At 40.7% G+C, this 25,578-nt stretch overlaps 1 protein-coding gene across 1 annotated transcript in view; it reads left to right on the plus strand.

Annotated features, from left to right (window-relative positions):
• Positions 1–25,578, plus strand: part of arhgap32b (Rho GTPase activating protein 32b) — a 124,083-nt gene that overhangs the window by 8,569 nt on the left and 89,936 nt on the right. The window contains exon 2 of the mRNA XM_051401642.1: positions 23,674–23,794. Coding sequence (XP_051257602.1) covers positions 23,700–23,794 — 95 coding nt within the window. The 5' untranslated portion in view covers positions 23,674–23,699. The remainder of the gene's footprint in view (positions 1–23,673; positions 23,795–25,578) is intronic.

Consider the following 25,578-nt stretch of genomic DNA (forward strand, 5'->3'; position numbering starts at 1 on the left):
ACTTTTCCTCGTCGTTCCATCCATGCATGTGTCTGTGTTAAGCTCTTCCTGTTTTGTACTGTAGCCTGATTTGTCTTTTTCCAGGCCGAGCCTCTGAGCACAGACAACGTTCTAAAGCCCCGGGGCTCCAGGCACCAAAGGCCCAGTGAGGCAAAACTTCCCCTAAAGCAGAGTTGTATAGTGGGTCACTGAGACCATTCATTTGACACCAACTTTCCAACACCTCCCCACTCCCCCTTTCCCATTCTGCTAATTAGGTTGATGGGTGTCATGTTGTCTGGGTGCATTAAGGTCAAATTCACCTATCGTGTCACAACAGGATGCCTGTCAATACCTTATTTGTACAAGCAACCAATCTTAATGTCTCCTCAGTCCTTGTACTGTAGTGAGAAGTCTAGTGTCTTTTTCAATAATAATGACTGTGAAAGGATCACTGCAGCAGCAAGTAAAAGGGAAATACAGTAAAAACAGGGACTAATAGGGTTTAATATGTATAAAATAGAGAGCTGTCTTCCTGTCTATGAACATAATGCTTTTGAGGGTCTGTTTTTCATCTGCTCTCTTTGTTTTGAACAACTATTCTTAAACCTGATGAGGATATTCATTATTTAATCTTTGATTCTATTTTTGTTTCATTCATAATTCTGAGGGATCGTTTCAAAGTGATGTGCTATAAGTAGGAATCGAGAACATTTTCCTGCTTCCCATCAGAAATCCCCCTTCAGAATCCACATTCCCAGGTGGTTTTGGTGTAATTTATTTTCTGTGGTGTAGTATCTTGTTGTCCAAAATGGATTCTGTGTCCAGCTCTCGTCTTTCTCAGACTTTCATCATGTGATTGGCTGAAATATACAATGCTGCCCATTTATCCAACAAGAGCTCTGTGAATGTAAAACCTTCATCATTTGAGCGTCATTCTCTGGAGCAGGACAGGTCTTTTTAAAAGCTTTCTCAGATATCTCGAGTTGTATAACTTCAAGGTTGACAAAGGGCTCAAATTTTGGTCCAAAGCACATTACACCAAAGCATTACAGCCTATTTTTGAAATAATTAATTATTTACTATTACCACAGCATTAAGTGTGTCTCCAAGGACTATTACTCAAACAAAGCATAAGTGTGCCTGATGGCCACTGGTGGCCAAATGAGTTTGGCAGTGCTGTTTAAAGTTGTCTGTATATGGCTCTTGAATGGTAAGACACGGAGAAACCGCTCCTCCATTTTGTATTTCTCTGTAGTTTATTTGTAACATTTCAAGTATTTTGCTTTGTCTATAGATGTTCTAAACATTATATATACAGTATAGGTGACAATTCTTGTACATACCCTAACCAAGATGTTTCTGTGTTTGTACCTGACCAAACATTAACCACAGTGGTGTAATGTCAGAAAACAGTTGTTGAATCTCAACTGATAAGCTGTTGAAATGGTAAAAATAAGTCTAGTCTGTAGGCAGACTATCCAAATAAAGTGGTACCTGTAAATTCTATGTACAGTTGTTCATGTTCGTAGTCTGTTGTGTTCATTGCCCAGTACTTATTTACCATTTCTGGAGAAAATGAAGTAATCCTGCCCTGTAGACCAAAAGCAACTGATGAAGATCGTCCCTGTAGTACCAGGATGGCATGAAGTATGTGTCTCAGCTTTACGGTCATTCCCAATTTATGCAATTCCAATACTGTTTAGGGACCCCAGTATGCAGAGATATTCACACACTAGGCGAAAATAACTTGTATACCACTTGCAAAAAACTGCATGGCTTCAAAGGAGTTGTGGGTACCCAAAGAACCCATTTTCATTCAGATATCTTGAACTTTGGAGCGTCATTTAGCCTCCTTCCTGACATGCTAGCCATGACATGGTTAGTGCCAATGGATGTGTTAGGTCTTAGTGGAAGAAGTAAAGATAATTGAGTGGCCATTTAGATTTCAGGTGTGGCCACCCCAGGTTCTGGATCTGGGCACGCCCCTGTGCAGTACCAGGTGACAGTAAGCCCTGACAGGGATCCAGCATACACAATATTTTGGTTCTGCAACAGACAACCAGTGATTGGCCAGGTGTACGGCAGTGTGAAACTGGGCCAGGTCTGAACTGCTCTCTAGCACCACCCAAAAATGTTTGTTGTTTCTCGCCTCTCTAGATGATGGTAGGCGTATTGCCCCGCCTAGAGAGTGGCCTTTGTACAACTGAGTTCATGCGATGAATACTAAGACCTTCGGTGTCCCTTTGTCCAGACTCACATCCTCGTTTATCTATTATTGTACCCATGAAAAGGCTTGCTAACCAAGGTACATTGAATTATGTTCACTTATGATACCTCAGGTTTTGCAGCTTTTTGATCCCTAGACAGTGATGGCACTGTTTCCTATGCCTTGATGTTGGCTCAGATGCCATATGACTAATGTTTATAGACTGTACAGTTCTGGTTGAACAGCAGTTGATTTCATTGTAAAACAGGGCAGAAGAGTCATTGGCAGCAGTCAGAGCTATTTACTTCCTTATCATGTGACAGGCAGCATTAAACTGTCTGGTCAGTGAAGCACATTGTGTCTCCCTCCCATTCTTTTTGTCTGTCTTTCCTATTGAAAGAACCATAAGTCATATATTGTACTGCAGCACTGCTTTTTCAAAGCAGCGTGTAATAAATGGTCTGATTAACTTGTCCTTTCTTGGTGTGCATGCTGAGACTTGTTCAATTGACATGCTTCTTCACTTCTTAACATATTAATATATAACAGCTTATAAAATAAATACAAGCCTGTTTGAATAGCTACTGCCCTGTGCTTGATTGTCTAAATCAATGTGGGCCACATAGGTATTGCAGGTAGGCCACACCCTGGGCTATAGAAAAAATGTTGCATGTAGCAAATTCAACCAACACAACAAGTGTTCCTTGTTCTGGAAAAAATATCAAAATTAAAATATGTCAAAATAACTAATCATTGTAATGATCATACGGTTTCTTACATCTATGCATCACCTCTTTCCAAATGTGCAACCAAGGCAAGGAAAGTAGCATAGTAGTAATGTAGTAACACCACTCTTCTCAAACCTCTGAAGTTTGGGGAGCTCTGGCCTAAATACATTTTAAATCTCTTGCTAGAAACAAGTCTGTAAATATGTTTTCTGTCAATGCTGATTAATGTACTTTTTGATAAAAAGTATATCTGAATGTGCTTGTCCCTGATATTGTACTGAGCTACTAAAAAAGAAGCTCGGCTCTTCTTCTCTGACCCCTGCAAGACATTATAAAATTATGTTTATTTGCTAAGGAAGTTTGAGATTTGGCCAGTACAACTGCAGGACAAAAGGTTGAGAAAGTTATGATAGATATTTACAGTTCACTTCACATCACTGAATAAGAATGGGGCAAAAAGAAATGTGTTCACAGTTATGGAGAGACTTTCCTGTCATCAGTGATGGATAGAAATAAATGGGTGATCCAAAGGTATTGTGTTGTTGGCCCCAGAAGGGACAATTTTGTATCTTCTAACATCCCAGTTTATCAAAGATTTTAGTACACAACCCAAACAAATGCTTATTGTCAGCATTTGCAAGCAGGGCCATTTTGTTGTGATGTTAGCTTTCGTCCAGTCAGCTTAAGAAAGTCATGTACCAATGCTGAGTCCTTGCTGCACGGGCCATGGGTTTGAGTCCAACCTGTAGCCCTTTGCTGCCAGTCATCCTCCCTCTCCCCCGTTTCCTTTCTATCTACAGCTGTCTTGTCATATAAAAGCAAAAAGCCCCCAAAAATATTTAAAAAAGAAAGATGGTCAGCCTGGAATCATTATTGGAGATTGTAGATGAACAAGGCGTGGACGATCTGATGATTTGTTTGGTAATAAGAATATAACCCAGCTAGAGGCCTTGTTACTGGCCCTGAACAGATTTCTCTATGATAACGAAGAGAAGCTTATATACTCAACAATATTCCATCAGCTCATCAAGGTCTTATGGGATTGTGTTTGCTTCTTGGTCACCAGAGGAATTAAATTTTTATGTCTGGTTTTGTCTACCAACAAAGCAATTGTAGTTCCTTGTAGGGTTGCCCCAATTTGTTGGAGAAACAGTCAACCAATCAGAGGATTGTGTTTGGAATTATTCGGGACGTTATCTTCTTACATAGCTAGTTGTCTAGCTGCGTTCATGAAAAGTAGCGACATGAAATGGCCACACAATGGAAACAAGCATGGATTTGATCTAACCTGACTGTGCCAGATGGTTTGTTACACAGAACTGTTTGGTACTTTAAAAAAATACTCGGCAGGTGAAGTAGTCAGAGTGAAAGCATCTTTCCAGAAAAAAACCTTCAGTGCCATTCTTTGCTCTTCTTTCAATGAAGAAATACGTAGTTCGGATATAACTGATGTTAGCAGTATCCAAGCAAACGTCATTGGCAGCTGCCATTGTTGTTTAACAAGCTAGTGTTTAGTGACACCCCCCCGACCCCCATAGCTGCCAATAGTTCCTCAAAGGACACTGTAGTTTGGCCACAAACGCATAGATTGAATCCTCCTCGTCAAGGTTTTTGACTCTCCCCACTAGCCAAGTAAAAACTTGTTTACATTGGCTCTGTTTTGTGCTGGGCTCTTGGCATGCAATCGTTAGACTAATTATCCAGAGTGAGCTAGTGACCTGAAATGGCTGCCCAGTGTTTTATATTGGGGGAAGTTGGTGAGAGCTGCTGGGACTCAACCATGTGGACCAGCGAACCGAAACAATGAGCTGAAATTGGCTGAAAGCTGCAAAGAGCTACAGACTGAGGTGTTGGTTCTCAGTGGGATCGACTGTACTACACTAACCCTTTCACATTACACGGAGCCATTTCAAAGTTAAATCAATGATTTAATGTTAATAGAAAAATTGCTTCAGGGAGCTTTAATGGCTGGCTGACACACAAAAAATCCAGCTCATGTTTCACACTCAAACCCTGAGATGTAGAGCTGTTAAGTTGTCTATAAAGTACCTGACTCTGATACCAAACACCGTCCCTTGGCAGACAGACTTTGTATTCATCTTACGAAGGTGAATTGAATTAACAAGGTCACTCTACTGACATGCAGTCTCCAGAGGCTAAAGACAGTAGACTTTAGAGAAGGCATCAGATGACAGGCATAAGGAGGCAGATGAAAACGCAGTGTTGAAAAAGAGTTGCAAAGGCTGCGTCACACATTGATTTTTGTTTGTCCTGGGACAGCTAACCGCCGACTGGCTGACTGCAGTGGGTGGGGTGGACATGTGGACATCAATATGAGAACATGGTCTAATTGCCTTTAAACAATCCTTCGGGACTGTGCTTCACTAGCCAGATGAATCAACATGTGAGCAGTCATTTGAGAGAGTAATCCATCTGTCATTCCAGTCAATGTCTGGTGATATCTACAGTAATGTTTCATTTTAAAAACTCAACGCAGTATATGGAGCTGGTCTTCAGCTGCAGCTACAAGCGAACAACAACGCAAGGTGCTAATGTCACTCAGGGATGCTGAGCAGACTGCCTCTGCCTTGTCATGGCCTAATTCCTGTAAAGCTTCAAATTACCTCATGAATATGCACGAGTGACAGAATTAGGGTCAGTGCCTGTCAGTACGGTCAGTACCATACTTGTTTATATGAGCAGAACAACAGTAGGAAGCCTTCAGAATGACACTGCAGGGTTTCTCTGCGTTTTAGTTGCTATGTTCTTGTGAGTCTCTCACCATGTGCATGTTGATTAAGATGGCTAAGCACCAGTTCTTTATCACCCAGTATTTAGTGTCAGTACCAAAGTTCCATTATCATTAAATGTGAAACGTAATATAAAAAAACAACCTTGATAATATCAACAGGGTTATCTCAACTGGGGGCTTGAAACTTGGACATTTTCAACAAAAATGCCTAAATTAAAAAAGGTATGACGTTTGAAAGAAGTTTGTGTTGAGGAGGCAGAGAGGATCTAATTAAATACTAGTAAGTTGCATTATGGGGAATGTGAAATCAATTTGTTTCTTGATCTTGGCCCATACTGGGGACTAAAAGGTGGTCAAAAGTTACTGAGATATCGCAGACTGATAGAAAGGCTATACATATTGTATCAGGAGAGACTTAGAGGTATTGTCCAAAGTATACTGGAGCACACAGACTTTATTAAAAGACAAATGTTCCAACACCAGGTGCGTCTTTGTCTGATTCAAACAGAACAATAAATAACTTCCAACAGAAACTCATTCAGCACAGGCTGGGGAATTGGGAGGGGACAAACAAATACATCTAAGCAGGGTTCAGTAGCTAAACATACTGTATATTGGCATGGTAAGTGCAGGGAGGTGCTATAATACCTACTGTTTCTACACAACGTTAAAGCCCTCCTCTCTTACATTTAATAAGGCTAATTTTATAGCCTGTCTTTCTGTGTCACACTGGTCTCTAATTTAAAATTGCTGCTTGCCTAGAATGGAAAGTCACAACTCCTGCAGTCTCACACTTCAGTGTTGTGGTCTTTTGAATAAGAGGAGGTCTGTCGCGAAAGCTTTTCTTTTGCTATTCACACTCTTCTTAGCTTTTCACATTAGTTTGTGTGTTTGCAAAGGTAGAGCTCTGTGTCTTTATGAGAGGACTTTTTTTTCTTTCTCAAAAGGTCTGAGCTGTGGGTGGCCACGGCTGAGCACTTGGATAAATTATTCATGTAGAAAAAACGTAGAAAAAACAGTTAATGGCGCTTGTCCTTCATGCCTACCAAGGAGGGCATTTATTAAAATAAGTTTTATTTATGCACAGTAGCTGAAAAAGCCCCCAAACTGTAACTATTCTGGAAAAAACGTCACAAAATAATATTTGTTATTAAAGGTTACTAGTTTATCAAGTTTTAATTTGTCCCTTTGGGGATGCCATCTGGAAAAACAATTATTGTAAAGGTTGTAGGTTTAGAAAATATAAGAAGAATACTATAAGAAGGATATAGTCTTTAACTTGTTTGCAAAGAAAAACTGAGTTTGTTGATTAGACTTGTTGCTGTTGTTGATTAGAAACACAGTTCTTTCTCCTGTATGCTTGAGATGTTTAGAGCAGCTGGTTTGACTTATTTTATCTACCAGATAGCAACAGGACTTTTTACTGGCTAGTCAAGTATTGTCCTATTCATTCTCAATTCAGTCTAAAAAGCCCCTCTCAATGCCCTGTTTCTAAGACCATCTCATGTCCGACCTGTTACAGACGATTGCTTTTCAGTATCTCACATGTGTCTCACCAACTGTGTCTCACCAGCTGTGTCTCAACAATTCACAAGACTTGAGAAGAAGAGGGCACACTTTAGAAAATAGTTTCATGGCAGCAAATGGCCTACCTTCTTTATTTTACTTCCACTTTAACATGTCATGAAACATGATATGGCTTGAATCTCAAAGGAAATGTATGACTAAACAGGTGTGTTACAGAGATTATTGGCTGTGGAGAATGAACTTTGGTTAAACATGCAACAGGCTCTGTTCTCCAGCTTCTTAAATTAGGATGTGGCATTAATGGGTTTTTACCACGCTGGTAGAGGAAGGCTTTGTTTTTCACCAGAGAACCTGACGGCACTCTTCTAAACAGCTGTGCAAGTGAAAGCAGCACGCACCACCTGCCACATTTTATAGCCACAGTTCAACTTTGACCTCAAAGAAGTCTGACCTCTGTGCGGTGTGTCCAATTGCATTCTGGCCTGCAGGGGGTGGGCAAATTTGACTGCACATAAAACACACAAATCTTTTGAGCGAAAAAGACTGGTGCTCAAGTTGAAGTTGGGTGGAGCTTTGCTGGAATGAAAGTTGGTCAACCAATAAGAATGATGGAATGAAGTGGTAACACAAAAACAATTTAAGGAGGATCATGCATATGTCAATCGAGCATGTTCTGTATACAAATAAGTGAAAACACCTGTGCAGGTGTACCATAGGCGTGCCAAGTAGAAAGCTGTGTTGTGGGTGAGAGAGCATTAATCTGTATGGATGAGGGCGGGGGGTGAGAGAGAGCCTGGGAAGACGATACAACTTTGGTCTTGTTCATCTGCACAAGTCCTTCCCATTCATGGTCTATGTAAGCAGCTGTGCAATGCATTGTGGTAGTGCCGTGGTACATTTTGAGAGACTGGTTGTCACATTGGCCAATCCTCATTTGCATAAAGTTGAGGTCCAGGCTGCTTTATGCAAATCAGGGGCGTCCCGCAGCATGACTCACTCTCTGGAAATCCAGAAAAACCTGTTAACCTAACGGTTGTCGATCTAAAATGAAGACCGATTCAGCAGCTGCATGGCTTAATTCTCACCTCAAACACATTTATCATGGACGTATAAAGAGAACTGTCCATTCATTCCTATGAAAGCTGCTCAGTGGCACATGAAGCCAAAAAGCTGCTTCCCGCTGTGAAGAAATTACCTGGATGGATGCGTAGAGACCACCGGAAACTTCTGCTGCCTGCCAGGTTAGCCCTATGCTAACTTGACTGGAAATAAAATGATGTAATTGTGCCGCTCTTCTAGACTTTCAAAATGTGTGAATGGATCAAATTCTGATCATTTCGTGGATGATATGATGCTTCATCCACTTCTTTCACAAAGTAAGCTCATGTGAAAATGTGTGGACACCATTGATGTAATTACACGACTTGGCCACTATGTCATATGGGGTCATTATGACTACAAGCGTCCAATGCTGGGAAGTGGAACAAAAACGCTTAGTTTATGGACAGTTCGTATCTGTCTTTCTTCTTCTGGTGTTTTTGTCAACTACTGAACAGCTTCAGGTGCATTACCACCACAAAGTACTAAGACTTGTGTTACATAGAGAGATGCATATGTGGCTGATCTGTCTGTCTTAAATAGCATCTGAATTTTATCTGGATACATGTCATTTGAAGTGACAAGTATTAATAAGGCCATATATGGCAGCCTGTAGTTGACTGGTTGAGCTGCTTTGAATGATGTGTATTGTTCATGTCATTAATAAATCTTTACAAATGTACTGCCTGAGATTAATGGACTAAAGCACGCACCTGGCACAAACTGCGCCTTTTATCGTTTCTGGTGTGAAAGCCTGGTCAGTGATGCACTTGTGCTGACAGAGAGTAGCACTGGCAAGCCGTCCTTGCTTCATTAATCAGAGCAGGAGGGAAGCCGGTAATGAAGACAAGACATGCAGGGAAGCATCCAATCAGTGAGCCATGGGTTTTGTGCTTGCATGTGTTTCAGTTGTGGCAAATGTTGTCAAGGGTAATTGACAGGAGAGATGCCACACTTGGACAGAGGATTAGTTTCAGCCGAACCCACCGGCGTTTTCAGCACAGCTTTCCAGGAGATTTATGTCAGAAAGGATCCCTGATAAATCACTCATTTATTAGTGTTTGCCACAGTGAGTCAGCATGCCCTGTTGGGGGCATGGTGACTCGTCCCTCTTCTCTCTACACAGGGGTGGTGACACGCCTCAGCAAAACACGTCTCACTCAGGCACTATTATTCCACGGCCGGCCATCGCACAGATGCACTGCAGAGGCCATAAAGAGAGCAAATAGGAAGGCCCAGCCTCAGTGAAGTTAGCTGGGTGCTCTCCCTGCCTTATCTTCCAATGTGCCAATGTAATTAAAATGTACAGCTGCTGCCGAGTCAACACTGCAATTAAAATAATAGTTTCCAGCAAAAACGTCAAGTGGATGTGGGATGATAAGTTCGTCTGAATAATTAAAATTGCAGACGCAGTTCGGATATTTTTACTATTCCACTTGATTAGGCCTACAACCATTAATGGGTATTCTAAAGAACAGAATTATTAGCTACATTGGGGTTCTGATTTGCAGGTGCTGATTTCTTCGGAGCATTTCTCTTTCCCCTTCATTTATTTGATGGTTTACCATCATAGAGCTGTTTCTGATGAAACTTTCTGTTTATTCTTTACACAGCTTTTATAGAAGTCTTAACTTGACATAACTCTAAATTATGCTATTTGATCTGTGCTGTGTTAACTGCTCAGATTTAACTTCTACCGTCTTGATATTTTATAAGGGTTCTTGTGTCTTCACATGAGCCAGTCAAATGTTTCCCATTCAGCTTATTTGACTGAACACCTGATGGTGAAGCTGGGACACAAATCTGCTAAGGGATAAAATCCTTCATGTGTTTATTGCGTATGTATTTGTGTGGAAAATGCATTAAAAAAGAAATCTCCCAAGAGGATTGACCAGAGTGTCCCAAAAGTGGAACAGCACTGAGAAAATCCTCTCAGCTCTACTGATGGACAGTCTGGCTGTTTCATCGGCTTCCATTCACCATGTGGCAGCAGCATCAAAAGTACTAAAGCAGTGTATATGTGCAAACTGATGTGGCACTAGTTCACATTTTACATTCAGAAAAGTTCTGTTTTAGTTGTGAATAACATTCTGCTCAAGCCTAAACTCGTAAGAACTGGATTTTGTATTCCCATGCTCCAGGAAGTTGTTGTGTTTTGTGCTGCAAGATGACACTGTTCACTGCAGTACTTACAGTAAACACAGTCCCCTGTTGGTTATTGCACCTGTGTCAGCTGATAAACACAGCCTGTCAGCATATTCTGCAAGGAGTGTTGCTCTTTGGTTTGTCACACCTGAGATACCAGGAACCATTTTCAGAAGAAAAGAGGTTGCATGACATTACTGTTTTTCCATGGTGACTGTCAGTACCTTTTAGTCCTCTTGTGCTCATATAGCAACCTGATTACTGCGAATACCTGTGGTGAATGCATTCCCATAGTTTTGACTAAGAAAGTTTTTTTCACATTTCACAGTTTGAAGTAACAACAACTGCAGTTCCTCAAATGGCCACTTGAGGCTGGCTCCAGCAGTGAGTCAGTCTCCATAAGACCCCATATTAAAGTGTCCTGCTTTACAGCAGAAATAAACCGGTTTACAGTCTTGGTCTCTATGGCTAATTTCCCTATTCATAAGTGGGGTGTGAATTTTTGTATAACTCAGCCCTTTATTAAAATTGTATTGAGGATTAAAGCCTTAATTTAGTCAGGACTGCCAAGATGGTGACAGCCAGAGCCAACCACAGAGAGCTTCACAACTGCTCTTTTAGAAACTTTAATTATACAGTCTATGGTGTACACAAGTTGTTGAATAGTTGGTGAAATTAACAGTCTACAGTGGGGCCTCAAGTCTAAAATACAATAATCAAAATTCTAGACCCTAAAATGTCTTAAAATTGATTGGATTAATGGTTACTTTTATATGAAGTTACATTTTTCAGTCTTGCTTTTGAATGTGTTTTTCGTTAAAAGAAAAAAGAAAAAAAAAGAAAAAATGTCACGCTGTAACAGCTACAAAACTAAACTGACATGGAACCAGTATAGATTTTCCTTAAATCCTCTGTATTTTGATTTTTTGCCAGTCTTAAATTGCGTTCATAATGGTCTTAAAAATCTTAAGTTCAACCAGTTGACGTGCAGAAACCATGATTGACAAGCCAACAGCCAGGTAATGGGAATATAAAAGAAAATGGATGGATTTTGTTGAGCTTTGTTTTTGTGCTGATGGACTCAGAGACCACTGCAATTCATGTCTGTTACTTGTGGTATTTTTTTTTTTTTTGTTGCCTCAAAAAACCCGCTTCTTTTTTCCACTGAAACTTGCCAAGCTGCTCGTATTTCACACCGCTTCATTGTGTGACTGTGTGCGTGTGGAGAATTGAAACAGTGGAAGCAACCAGACGAAGGAGTGTACGTGGCAAGAGTAATTTGAGCTCTGTCAACTGAGTTATGCTGATTCTGATTAGATGAAGATGTTTACACAACAACGGAAATATCCACTATTTCCTTACTATTATAGCTGTATCAATAGAGTGCAAATGAATGCATGAACCGTCCTTCTTGATTCTCTAGTCTGCTCATTTTTCCAGTGTGGTAATTTGGATTCACATCTCACCTTCTATTGCATTATCTCCTCTTGGGTAATTCACTAAGCGTGCTCGCCCTATAGAGAGCTGTTATGAGTGGGTACCTTATCAGATTTTAGCCTGCTAATTATCAAGACAAGTTTTATTACCCAGCTCTACTCAAGAGCCTCCAAATCAGCTTCAAGGTCATTCATCTCTTCACTGTGACTCATATGTTAATTTTCTTTGAATTGTCTCTCCTGCCAGTCTTGTATTCACTGGGGCCGCAATAATCAATTAAAACTTGAGAAAGGGATATGGTCTGTTTCAGGCTCCCACTGCATACTTCTGTGGGAGGGTTGAGGTATTTCTGCTGCACACAACATTATATTTGAATCGACTCATAGCTGGCATTAATTTCCACTTAGGTGTAAGTGTATGTCTCACAGTAATCTATCACTCAGATGAGATCAGCCTCAAGGGGGACAAAACTTGGCCACATGATGTCAGTCGACAGTCCAGTAACAAATATAGCTTTCATATGTTTATGACAGTGGTTCCCAACCTTCCCTCAAGGGACTCCTTTTCTATCATTTAGTAAACTGACCTGCTTAAGTGACATATTTGATGGATATTTAATATTATATTCAGAACTGTACAATTAGTCCAAACAGTGAACTTAGTAACTGCAAGATGTTTGTGTAAAACCAATGAGTTTTTGAGCGGATGATTTCCTGTTTATGGAACTTTTTATACAATTCTCTGTCTGTGTTATGTACTTTCATTGTTTTTAGCAATTATACAGACTTAATAGGGTTATTTTTTGACAGATTCAGTGTTTTCTTGTCCGTTCCTGACGCTTGGCTATTGTTCTATTAGACAATTTACTTTTCTTTATCTTCTTCCCAGAAATTATATATATATATGTGTTATTTTATATATATATATATATATATATATATATATGTATGCCAAAGTGATGTATTTCACCTTTTTAAGAATTAATATTTTCCCTAGTTTGGATAAATATTCCTCAACCTCTGGTTGATTTGAGTAGCTCTTCTTAGGGTTAGGGTTTTTAGTGCATATAACTCCATCTCTATCCTATTGAACTATGCAAAATGTATCAAGGCCAAAAGAATTCAGGCTGCATGCTATACACCAGTACTGACATGCTTGTGGTAGAGTGTGTTAGCGCTGTCTTTTGCTGGCAGCCTACCACATTCGGCTGCCTGTAAGATTAGCTTTCCTGATGCTAACCCAAATGTAGTCTAGTTCGTCAAATCCTCTGCTTCATCTCCCCAGACCCAGTCACATGCCAGCGAATTAAACAGGCTCCTATGACTAACAGGGCTTTCAAACCAAACACACAAGCGTGGCATTGCACAGAGGAAGGCCATTGTTTTCAAAGCGACTTCAAAGATGAGCGTTTCTTAACATCTGCACAAGTGACAGCCTTGACTTTCTGTCTGGTTTTGTGCCTAGTTACCTTAATTCAATTCTACCTCATGCAAACTGTCTGCTATGACTGGTAGAATGGACCATGTATGAAGGTAAGGCTAAGGATCCTATCTTGGCTTTAAATCTGAGGTCAAATATACTTGGAAACTTTGGAAGGAGTGTAGACTACTCGGATTAGTGTCAGACTTCGAATTCCTAACTCAGTTTTAAGTTGTTTCTTTTAAGAATGATTGTAGTTTTTGTAACACTAGTTATTGATATGTAATGCTACTGACTATAAAGAAAAAATGCTGACTGGTGCTGCATGTTAACTAGGACCGATAAACCACCGGTCTACCTGTGTGGTAAGAAATGAAAGAAAAATCTGATTTGGGTACAGCGCTAATAATCTTTTGTTGTTTTTAGTGAGTAAGTCATAGGCTAACTATTTATACAAAAGGAAATAAGCTAAAATAACTCGACAGTGCCTCTGCATAATGAAAAATGTAGTTTGAGACAGCGAAGATTTAAATCGGTGAGATGCTAAATGAGCTGTCGTATCAAGACTTCGGTTTCACGAAAAGGAGATGGACAATGTTTTGCACACTTTATACCCTACCACAGAAATAAAAAACATTCTAAAATTTGATCAAGAAAAAATATTTTGTAGATTTCTTTGTATTTTGCACTTGATTTTAATCTTCCCTTTTCTGACATTGCTTGAACATCGTTTGAGGGCGCACATCTTCATGCTGCCTTCAGTTGAGTTGAGTGGTTATCTGTGAGATCCACACACCAGAACTTTTATAGAAAAGGATGCCTTCATTAATGATATTTTTCTTACCTCCCTGGTTTCCAAGCCAGCATAAAACTGTTGAGCTTCAGTTTCTTGCCCAAGGACATGTTGACAGGGCAGATGGCTTTCTCAAGGACCGAACCTGTAACCTCCATCGAGTGACCTTTCAGAACAGTCCCTTTCTAATCAGCAGGCAACACCGCTTCTTTCTCTACTGCTGCACATCAAACTGCTTGAATAGCAAATACAGGCTCTATGCAGAATGGATAAGACTTTGTATTCATTGGCTATTTGCAAAATGCAAAGCATCAATGTGATTTCTGGCAACTTTCAATCAAATTCACACACATCTTTTCAAATGTTTCTATGAGGACTATAGCAAACAAAGACATTTCTCCACACACTGTAGCCTGTATATTGTCGCTGGCCATAGCAGAAGGGCTCAAGGTTTTACCAGTGTTGAAGAGGCTACACAGAACAAGTCTGACACAATTAGAGGAATGTTGAGTACGGTTCTAGCCTCATTCAACAAAAAAAAACTGGGTGTCGATGTAAATGTCAGGGTCTGACAGAGGCATAGCAGGGTTACAATTAAGAATGTGAGTACAGGGGATCTTAGAATAGGCCCCAAGGATGATTTTATGCTACTTCGATAAATCATTTTGAAATGAATTATCTATCAAACAAAATGTGGAGGAATGAGCTTGACCTGACTGATACAATAGGTAGTTTTTAGAAGGTGCTGTTCTTGTTGTACACTAATACAGGAGAGATGTTCTCTTGTTATTACTACGAAAGGTAACTTAGTCAGCAATCTTTCTGACTGAATCATTAATAAAGAGAAATGTGTGGGAGCAGGTCTGAGAAATATAACACATCTTCATAGCATCCACATTGTTTCCACAATACAACTTAAGCTGATTAAACACATCAAAGTCAGAAGAGCAACTTCCCAACTCGGGAAATTGGACCGTCTGAGAAGACATGAATGTACTATGAATGCTGATGACTGTGAGTCAGTCTGCTTTAAGAATCATGTTAATCCTGTTCTAGCCAATGACTCTTTCTTCACTGTTAAGGTCACTTACTAAGTATTGTACATAGGAATTATTTGAGGGTTTATTTGTGCATTTCAAGGTATTACATATAAAAGCAATCAGTTGTTAACGGATGGAATATACAGTTTGTGTCTGGTTTTTTTCCATTCGTTTTCAAATGTAGAAGTTGTTCTTGAGTCAAAGAAAGCACATTTAGATGTGACATGAAAGCAGAAAAATAAATGATGCCAAGCCAGCTGTTTAAAGAAACACGCTACTGCAATGTGTTACTGTGTTGAGAATAGGAGTTGTTGCTGCTCACAAGATATAATAGAGAGGGAAGCAAATGAAAAAGAAACCTCAAATGTTATTGCCACAGATGGAGCCTGTCCTGCTGTCAGGTGGTAAATTAAGTTTGTATTGAAGAAGCTCTGTGGTGATTTAATGCCTTCTTGATATTTCAGCAGAACAAGCTTCACAAATTGCTACTCTGCTGTCCATATCAGGATCCATGAAAAGGCTACATACTGCTGACATTCAGCTGGCAGTCAGACACTGCAGAGGAGTGTTGCAAACTCCATGGAAAGTTGAATGCAGTTGCTGGGTGCTCCAAAAACTGGCCCTGAAGTGTCCAGGAGACGTCATTAGCTAATTTGCATATCAATATGTTTGAATAGTGGTGCTTTCAATCAAGGGACGGGGGCTATGCTGCATGGGCTAAGGTCATCAGACAATGTTTCTAGGGGTGTAAAAAACTATTCACATAAGTATTGCAGCCAAAAATTGGGTTTTGTAATAAAGTTAGTGAACAACACGATTGACTGAACAAAAAATGCAGCACTCAACGGCAAGTGCACAGTGCAGCACCTGGACAGGGTACAGCGCACATACTGGAGCAATCTTGTACTTCATCTTCAACAAAAGCCAAGATCTAATGACTTAAAATATTTTAGGGCTTTTGCCTTTATTGTGATAGGACATCTCAAGATAGACAGAGAAGGGGTAGAGAGAGGGAATGACACACAGCAAAGGGCCTCAGGTCAGATTTGAACCCATGGCTGCTTTAGCAAGGACTCAGCTCTAGTGACACTTAACTAAGATTATATTAGCATTTAGCTCAAAGCATTGCTGCCTCTCATACCCCTTTTCCACCAAGGCAGTTCCACTGCTGGTTTGGAGCCAGTGCCTTATCTGAAACCAGTTCCTTTAAGGTTCCCACTCTTTTTAAGAAATCATTTTCCAGGACCTTTCCAGGACATTTTCTAGGAGTTTGTTTATGATTGTCACCAACAAGACCAACCAAAACATAGAGACCACCATTTTCAGTCAGTCAGAGCTACATGTCGCATCTACAAGTTTCTTGTCTGCCTAAAGAAGACGAAACTCAGCTATAAACCTGAGAGCAAAGCAGCAGTTGCTGGCACTAGAGTTGCTGGGAAAGCGGAGACGTAGAGACGTATACAGTGACGTAATGATGTAGCTCTACGATGGCTCTCGGCTGTGGAAAAGCAAACCGGTTCTTAGCACCAGCCCAGAACTAGCACTAAGTTCCTATTGGTCCAAAAGAGGTATCAGAGCCTCTAGCATGGTTGTAGACTCTTACTCATGTTACTCCAAGTCCAATTGCTGTAAGATGTAACAACTGTTGTTGTTTTTCTGTTGTTTTTTGAGTTGAACTCAAGAATTAAAAGTACTACTGTCTAAATCTATTTTTAGATGGGCCTTTTATTCGTGTTTTGGTAGTGTTAGTTAACCTTACTGGCACTGTCAGCGCTTGCTTAGGCAGCTGAACACTATCCCCACATGAAACCATATTGATTTAGTATCAGTAGCTTTACCCAACATTAGCTTCCTGCAGCACATGAAACTGAATAAGACAAGAAACTGAATGACTGCTGGACTGTGTAATAATATAGTGATAATATACAAAGCAGTATTAAGCACGGAGGATTGCTGGTGCACTGTGAATTCAGGCCTGGCAGTCTGCCACAGCTAGCTGAATGTAGTGGACACGCTGCTTTTTAATTGTATAAGCAAGTAGTACAAATTGCTAATAGCTGTACAGTTTAGACAACACAGTTGATTGTTTTTGCTTATCACTTTTGAATGAAATCACTTGTTATCTGAACAAACAGTAAGTACTGTAGCTGCAGCATTGCATTTGCTCTGTGAGGTCCTGCATTCTTATGAGTGAATGAATAACTGATGAATTGCAAATCAAATATCAAATCATAATCATGCCACTAGCTTCATTCATTCAGTGTATGCCTCCATTAAGAGCGATGGTAGTGATAGCAGGACTTAAGAAAGGTCGCTAACCCCTGTCACACACCATCTGTTGTTTGGGTCTCAATCTCAGATTGCTTTTGCTTCAGTCATCAGGGAATTAAAGTAAAGATGCTAAAAGTCAGTATTTACCTCAAGCTGAAAAAAGTTAATGAAGACAAAATCAGCTTGCTTAAATCAGGTCAGGTTAGAGCATTCATGTCTGTATTTTCTCTTTAAATGGTACCCACAGTGTCTTTCACTGGTAGAGGTCACGTAAGTGAACTTTGCTTTTCTAATATTGATTTCATCTAGAGGGACTTGTGTGCATTTACATGGCTCACCTGTGTGCTTCAGAGCTGTTTCCCAGGGAATGCAGCATGAGATTGAATCTGCTGGGAGAGAAAATGTAGCAATAGCAGCTAGAATACCCAGATTTATAATCTCATCTTTTATGTTGGTGCTCACATATGCAATATTAATTTGTGATTTAGTATGTTTGGTTGTTGGTTTTCATTAGTTAACTTTTACTAACCCTATTATTTTATTCTTTTAATTCTTTTCAACAAAATCTAAAGGCATTTTAGTCTCACTTTTGTCTTGCATTTTCAGGGTTCCTGGAAAATCTGGAAATTTAGACTAGTTTTCCAGTCATTGAAACACCTGGACATTGATTAAAATGACCAAATGTCCTGGAAATACAGTGCATCCGAAAAGTATTCACAGCACTGTACTTTTCCACATTTTGTTATGTTACAGCCTTATTCCAAGATGGATTAAATTCATTTTTTCCTCAAGATTCTACACACAATAATGACAATGTGAACAAAGTATTAAAATGTATTAAATATAAAGAATGAAAAGATAACATGTACATAAGTATTCGCAGCCTTTGCCATGACACCCCAAAAATTTTCCATTTTTTTCCCGAAAATTTTTTTGTGATTTACCCCCCCCAAAAAACCCCAATTCGAACCTACTGACTTTGTTTTGCACATCGACACTTCAAAATGTTTTCTTTCAATGTTGTCCTGGAACATTTTAAGTGCATTTTGAAGTAGAGAGATGGAAAGTTATTTCATAAAAAGGGGGGAACCCCGATTTTTTTTTTTTTTTTTTTTTTTTTTTGAAAATTTTGGGGGCAAAACCAACCCCCTCTTTTTTGTGGGGGGTTTTTTTTTTTTTTTTTTTTTTTTTTTTTTTTTATTTAATTATAATTTGTTTATATATTTTATACACATTTTTTTTCTCCCCCCCTCAAAAAAAAAAAAAAAACCCCCCCCCCCAAAAAAAAAAATTAAAAAAACCCAAACACCCCATCCATTTCCCTTTTTTTTTTTTTTAAAAATTTTTTTTTTTTACACCCACATACTGTATGGCTCTTGATGAAGTGACTTTAACATTAGTGTTTTATAAATGTGGGTGGGCTGCATGTTTTTCAGCTGTCCCAGCTGCATGAGAGCGACAATGATTACACTGTTAAATAAAGCTGGGTATTGTTAAGAACCTCACGATTCGATTTTGATTCTTTAGGTCACAATTCGATTCGATTTCGATTCGATATTGATTTAAATGCTTCGATATCGATTCAGTAATAAGTAGAAATACACAAATAATTCATGAGAGTACCTGTTGATAATTTTAAAAGCTTCGGGATGGCGACTTCCGTCATGTGTTTGCGTGTTGGTATGGCGTATCGTGGTTCGAGTGTGTATACCATCTTCTTAAAACCCCCGTTTTCCACGACACTGTACGGTCGTAGGTCCTTAGATATGAAGATGGCCACAGACTCCGTTATCTTCTGTGCGCGGGGAGAGTTTGGCGGCAGTTTGCAAAGGAAGGATCTGTCGAGTCTGTTAACACTGCTGCTACCTGCTTCGGTTGCCATGTTGTTGTTGCGTGGTCGAGTGCGGCCTCCGTTCGTACAACGCAAATCACACAAAGGTGTTGCTCACTGTGCCACCACTGGCCAGGGGCTTGAACCGATTCAGAGGATTTAATGAATCCATATTGAATTGGGAAAAAATATATTGCAATGCATTGATGACTCGATAATTTTACCCATCCCTACTATTAAACGAAGAATTGCTTTGATTTCAAAATGTCCCAATTCTCTGATTTCAGCCTCTCCAATGTGAATATTTTCTGCTTCCTTTTAATGTGTTTGGGTTGTGGACAAAACAAGACATTGGACACTTTTTACCTTGGGCTTTGGGAAACAGTGATCAACATTTTTCATCATTTTCTGACATTTTATGGACCAAACAACTAATCGATTAATGGAGAAAATGACTGACAAATTAATCTATAATGAAAATCATAGGTAGTTGCATCACTAAGTGACACTTTAACTCTCTTTTCTTTCCAAGAGCTGATTATGTCAGCTAGCATTACTGACAGAGACGTAACGAAATACAAGATGCTGGTCATTAGTGCAGCAGGCTCATCAGGTAGCTAAATCAGTTTCTGAAGAAGACGTTTTTGGTGGCCGACGATATAGTTTTCCTTATCAGGAGGATGCAATGTGCCATTCTACAGATGCCTGCTGGTCTCCGAATACCTCTTTGCATTATAACAATAATTAGTTCATTTGTCCATGCATCTGTTCATTACATTATAATACATTTTGTCATACTTTTTTATTTCTAAAACCTACTTTTTATTTAGATTTAGTCCCGTTTGGGTTGTGGAAACAAGGCTGTCACCACACATTTTAGGTCATAGTTGTCTTACATATAAAGAATAAGCCTGCCGGACATGCACATGCTTTATCCAGCCATTATCTGTTGTGGATAGTAGACACTGGCATCTCAAATGCTGTCCTTTCCACTGAAATACACTGACAGAAATATTACAGGACAAACCGAGGCAAAACAACACACAGACACGTCATCATACAACATCCATTTAAAAAAAAAACTAGCTGTATTCCTCTTTAGCTTTTAGCTTTAATGAACTCACAGCGGCTGCGTCATCGCTGTTAAGTTGGACGAGTTTGACATTTCCAGACTCAAACCTGTGGCGATCTTGGATTCTAAAGAAGCAACTTTGTCACCGGTTACACTGCCGTCCTGATGGGAATGAACGATGTTTACTGTGTAGAGGCTATTCAGTCTTGATTTTTAATCTCAGAGCCTCTGTCCTCTCTCAAGGTCGGCCATTTTATGGGTTTTCTGCTGCATCAGGTATTTGTGGGAAGCTCAGCCTGCTCTGTCTGCCTGCCTGGCATACATAAACTCACTTCCTCTTTTAACTCATGCACACACTGGATTCTCTCTACGCATGTAATAAAAGAAATGTTTGTGTCCACAGCATGTGCATGGAGGCGCTGCCACACTAAAACACACTCATGAATGTCCTTCCTGGGTGACTCGGGAGCTGTTTGTGGGTGATTTAGGAGCAGGAGTTTACAGTAGCCCAGGACATGAGATGTATTTCAACACGTAGCCTGTGTCCACAACTCACACTGCCTTCATGTCACACTGCTCTCTTCTTCATAGCAGTCGATACCGCCGCGTGCTGTAGTTATCCAGTCAATACTGTGTTGGTTTAAATAGATGAACTCCTGTACTGCGCTACTGAGCGCGTATAGAGCCGCAGAAGTTGATAATCTTTCCATCCTGCCTGTCTGGATGTGCGCTGTGGACGGTCACAGGTAAAAACAAGGTGACGCATTAGTTTCTGATTGGTCCAGAGGGAAGCTTAATCACTCATGATTCATACTGTCGCCTTGTTATTTTTAGAACCGAGATACCTGAATCACTTTGAATGAAAAAGTTTCTTTAAGATGTGAAATTAACCTCAGCATTTTAGAGGAATTCCTGTTAGAGTAAAAGAAAAAATACCTGTTTTAGAATAGATGCCTCTCAGTATCTCTTATCTGTCTATGATAAATAGTACGTATATTATGTATGATGCCTTTTTTGACTAAACTGCACACCACTGAGAGCCCTGGGGATTATGTATGCCCAGCAAGTCTTCCTCAGATGTAGAACCAGCTGCTTTAGTGTGGCCTGTGAGGATCCTCTCCTCCCACGCGTTCTCCTCCTGCGCCCCCCTCCCCCCACCTCCCACCTTCCCTCCATCTCTCTCCTCTCGGCGTCATCCTCCTGGGATTAAAGCGAATTGCCATTGACTGTCACAGAAAAACAGGCGATGTGGACTTTTCTCTCCTGCCCCTTTTTATTGGGTCATTCCCGCTGTGTTCCTGTCCTCTATTTTCATCTGCTGACAGCGTCACATTTGGCTTTCATTGGGAGGTTGTCATGTGGTGGGTCGTATTATAGCAATAATACCCGAGAGGGCGTTCTCTGCTGTGATTATGGGTGCACTGATGATTCAGTGGATAGGAGATGAGCACTGTCTCAAAGTAACCTTAATCAAAGTGTTTTTTTTATGTCAGAAAGCGACACATACACTGTGCATATAAGAATGAAGGGATGCTAACTGCTTGTCTAGTTCAGTGGTTCCCAACTGTTGTTGTAAGATGTACACACACAGCCCAGTCTGATGAACTCAATTCCCCCTTCACCAAAACCTTCCTCAACACCACCGTCAAAGTTCCAAATGTGTTCATTTGACTTTATTACAAACTGGATGGTATTCAACTGTTTATCATATTAAAGTGAATATAATAGTTGCTGTTACACTACCTCCATACAGTTGATCTGCCAGTGGTAAGTTTGCATTCATACTACAACCACATGAAGGGGCAAAAACTCGTTCCAACCATTCATCCATTACTTTTAGTAAATTATTTCCATTATTTATTCATTACATTTAGCTACTTATTTTATCTCCTCTGCTCTCTTGCTAACTAGTTTTCACACACTCTTAATTGCAATTAAGACAACTTCAAACACCTAAATTAATTATTATAGCTGACTCAATGTGGATGTATTTTTTTTAATTAAATCATAATTTATTTATTTATTTTTTCCAAATTAGTCGTGGTACTCTACAATCTCTCTATGTACCCCCTAGCAACAACAGAAGTACCCCCTGGGGTAGAAGTACCTCTGCTTGGGAAACACTAGTTTAGTTGGTAGATCCTAGAAAACTCAGTTCTAATTGGCTGGAGAACTGTTCTTTTAACAGTTAGCTGGTAAAGCATGTAGTTGATGAACAGAAGAACAATCGTCAGCAATTTTGATAATTTATTCATTTTTAAGTAATTTCTTCAAGCAGAAATGCCACACATTGAGACCGGGTGAGAGTGAGACCGGGTTGCATTTTATAGACTAATCAATTCAATAGTTGATTACATGCAAACATTCTTCATTCTCAACATCTGGTTTTCAGAGATAGCAGGCAGAGGCAGTGATTTCTGCATTGTTGTTTTTCCTGTATGAAAGCAACCACTGCAATGCAATAAATACAATATTTTCAAGACTTTAGTCACATCCTACCATGTAAGCTTTGTGTTTTGGACAAAAACAACAATATGAACGTGCTTTCCAAGCATTAGTAATGGGACAAGGTTCACAAGCTCAATGCTAGTATAACTTAAATGTGCTGACTTAAAGCTATTCTTGGAACACAGTGCCTTATGTTAGAGCGTTCCAAAGTCTGTTGTGTTTGCAGAAATCTTGCAGTATGTTTGCTATTGCAGCTTGTGTTTTTAGGATGTGTCTCATTGCTTTGCATTTACTTGATATACTTGACGCCAGCACTGAGCACCTTTTTTTTTGTATGAAAGCTGACGGTGTAAGTCAGTGAATGTCTGGACACAGCACTGCTGTAGATGAGATGGAAAAAATGGCATTTTAAATAAAAAATGGACTAGCTGGAAAAAATAGATTTGACCATTGACATTCTGGGTTGAGACCTCAGAGAGCACAGTCAGCACAGGACAGCAGGGCGGCCGGTGTTTGACTGTTGATTCACGCTGGAATGTGTGTGTGCCAGAATCTCCATGTGCTAACACCAAAGTGAAATCCTGCTTTGCAGAGCTCCATCAGCGTGACTTATTTGATCTACAGATTACACACACAATTACTGATCTTTTTTCTCTCCCCCCCAACCCTGTTCTCCCATCCTGGTCCCGTGCCAACCTTCATTCATTTCCCTATTTTTCTTTTTTAACCACTCATCTCTTTCAGTCGTGTCTCCTCTCTCATTATTCCTCACATTCCTCTCTCCCTCTGCTTTTTTCCCCTCGTCATCTCCCTCTCGCCTCTACATGTGATTTATTTTATCACATTCGTCTTTCTCCCTCCTGATCTACCTCTTCACATCCTCCCCTCCCTCCCCCCTCCCCTCCCTCTCCGTTTCTCTGGCAGGCTGCTCATTGCAGTGAGTCAGTATCATGGAGGCAGGCAGCGGGGCTGCCGCAGCGGTGGGGAGTGCAGCACTAGGACTGCTGGGAGCCACAGCCACGTCCAGCCATGACATCTTGGACAGGTAAGAGAGCACAGGGAAGGGGCTGGCACATACCCCCAGGAACGAACTGCCCCGTTTTCCTTCAGGGTGAAGAGGGGAGGAAGAGTGTGTGTGGAGAGAAGGACCACACCTTGGGTTGTGGGTTGAGCATGCTAGTTTGTTTATAGTCAGAGTAGGGGGGCATGTAGAGAGAGTGTGTGTGTATGAATATGTTTGTGTGTGTGTGTGTGTGTGTGTGTGTGTGTGTGTATGAATATGTTTGTGTGTGGCTATCTCCCTCTGCTCTCTGTGTATGTATGTGTATCATTACTCTCACTGTATGTGAGGCAAGCGTTCAGGTTTTGACAGTTGAACTATCTGGTTTGTGCTTGTAGCAGTGCCAGTGTAGAGTGTGCATGTGTGTGTGCTGGAGTGTGTGTTGATGATAGAATGGGGGCGTGTTACTTGGCTTGCTTTATGCCTCAAGGAGAAATGACAGCAGGGTATGCGCATGCAGGGGAGGAGGGGGAAGCATCGGTAGACGACGTGCCTGAGCGCTATATCTAAGCCGATAGGGTGAGTTTGCACAGTCACCACCCCACCCCCCATTTAACCCCCACCCACACCCCGTCAGCCCATAGCAACTGGGCCGACAGCCATCACTAACCGTCACCGCTGGAAACCCCTCATTCATGTTTCCTTTTTTCCACCGATAGAACCGGTCAACTCCCAGCTCTCACCGACCGCTGCCTCCACCGAGGGGCCGAGTGTGTCAGCTTTCAGCTAATTACGTCATTCCTACAGCTGTACACCCACATGCCGGAGCACTGTCATCACACACACACACACACACACACACACACACACACACACACCCTCAAGCATGTACTGTACATTCCCAAACACACATATGGACTCGCATCCAATACACACGCTTCACAGGGATGTTTAAGGGCATTTCCTGTCACATGTGCAGGCAATGGACGCACAGACAAATCAAACCGTCATTAATCTTTGTTGTGAAGGGCTTCTCCTCGCCGTGTTTCCCCGCACGTGTCGAGCTCTCCCGTCAGCTATGAGGTGCAGAATCACTTATCTCCTCTACATTACAGTTGTTACTCTCTCTTACCAATGAGGGATAACTAATCTCCAACACCTTCTGGGGATCTCCTTTGACACATGGTACAATCAGAGATGGAAATTAAGCCTGTGACTCATTTGGCTGTCATTTCCTTACTATTTCTGTTAGTCACCACTCATATTCTGACTTCCCCAGCCTCCTCTAACGTTTACATCTACATGTACAACTGTGGCATCCAACCAGGTAGCCAATTCTACCCCCTCAGTTATTGCTAAGGCAGCATGATAATTTGGGTTTATCCCCTGTGTGTGTGTGTGTGTGTGTGTGTGTGTGTGTGTGTGTGTGTGTGTGTGTGTCTGTGTGTCTGTGTGTGTCTGTGTGTCTGTGTGTCTCTGTGTGTCTGTGTGTGTCTGTGTGTGTGTGTCTATAGTGTACAGCTGTCTCTGTTTTTTCTAATGTGTGCTGCTGTATATTATGTTTTTTGGAGGATATGGGGGGCGGGATTACAGTTAAGGCTGCTCAGTCCCTCCACCTGCCCCTCACACATCGCCCCTCCAGTCCTGAACTGGGTCTAAATCCTGCACTGGAGTTACCATGGCAGCAGCAGCTTAGCATATATTAGACAGCAGTCCAACATTACTACTGAGAGTGAGTGAGTGGAAAAAAAGAGAAAGGAGAGGAAAAAAGGACAGGGTTAAGATAAAGGAGAGAAGGGGAAAACGAAATGTAAAAAAGGAAAAGAGAT

The sequence above is a fragment of the Dicentrarchus labrax genome, unplaced genomic scaffold, assembly GCF_905237075.1.
Source record: "Dicentrarchus labrax unplaced genomic scaffold, dlabrax2021, whole genome shotgun sequence".
In the NCBI taxonomy this organism is placed as follows: domain Eukaryota; kingdom Metazoa; phylum Chordata; class Actinopteri; family Moronidae; genus Dicentrarchus; species Dicentrarchus labrax.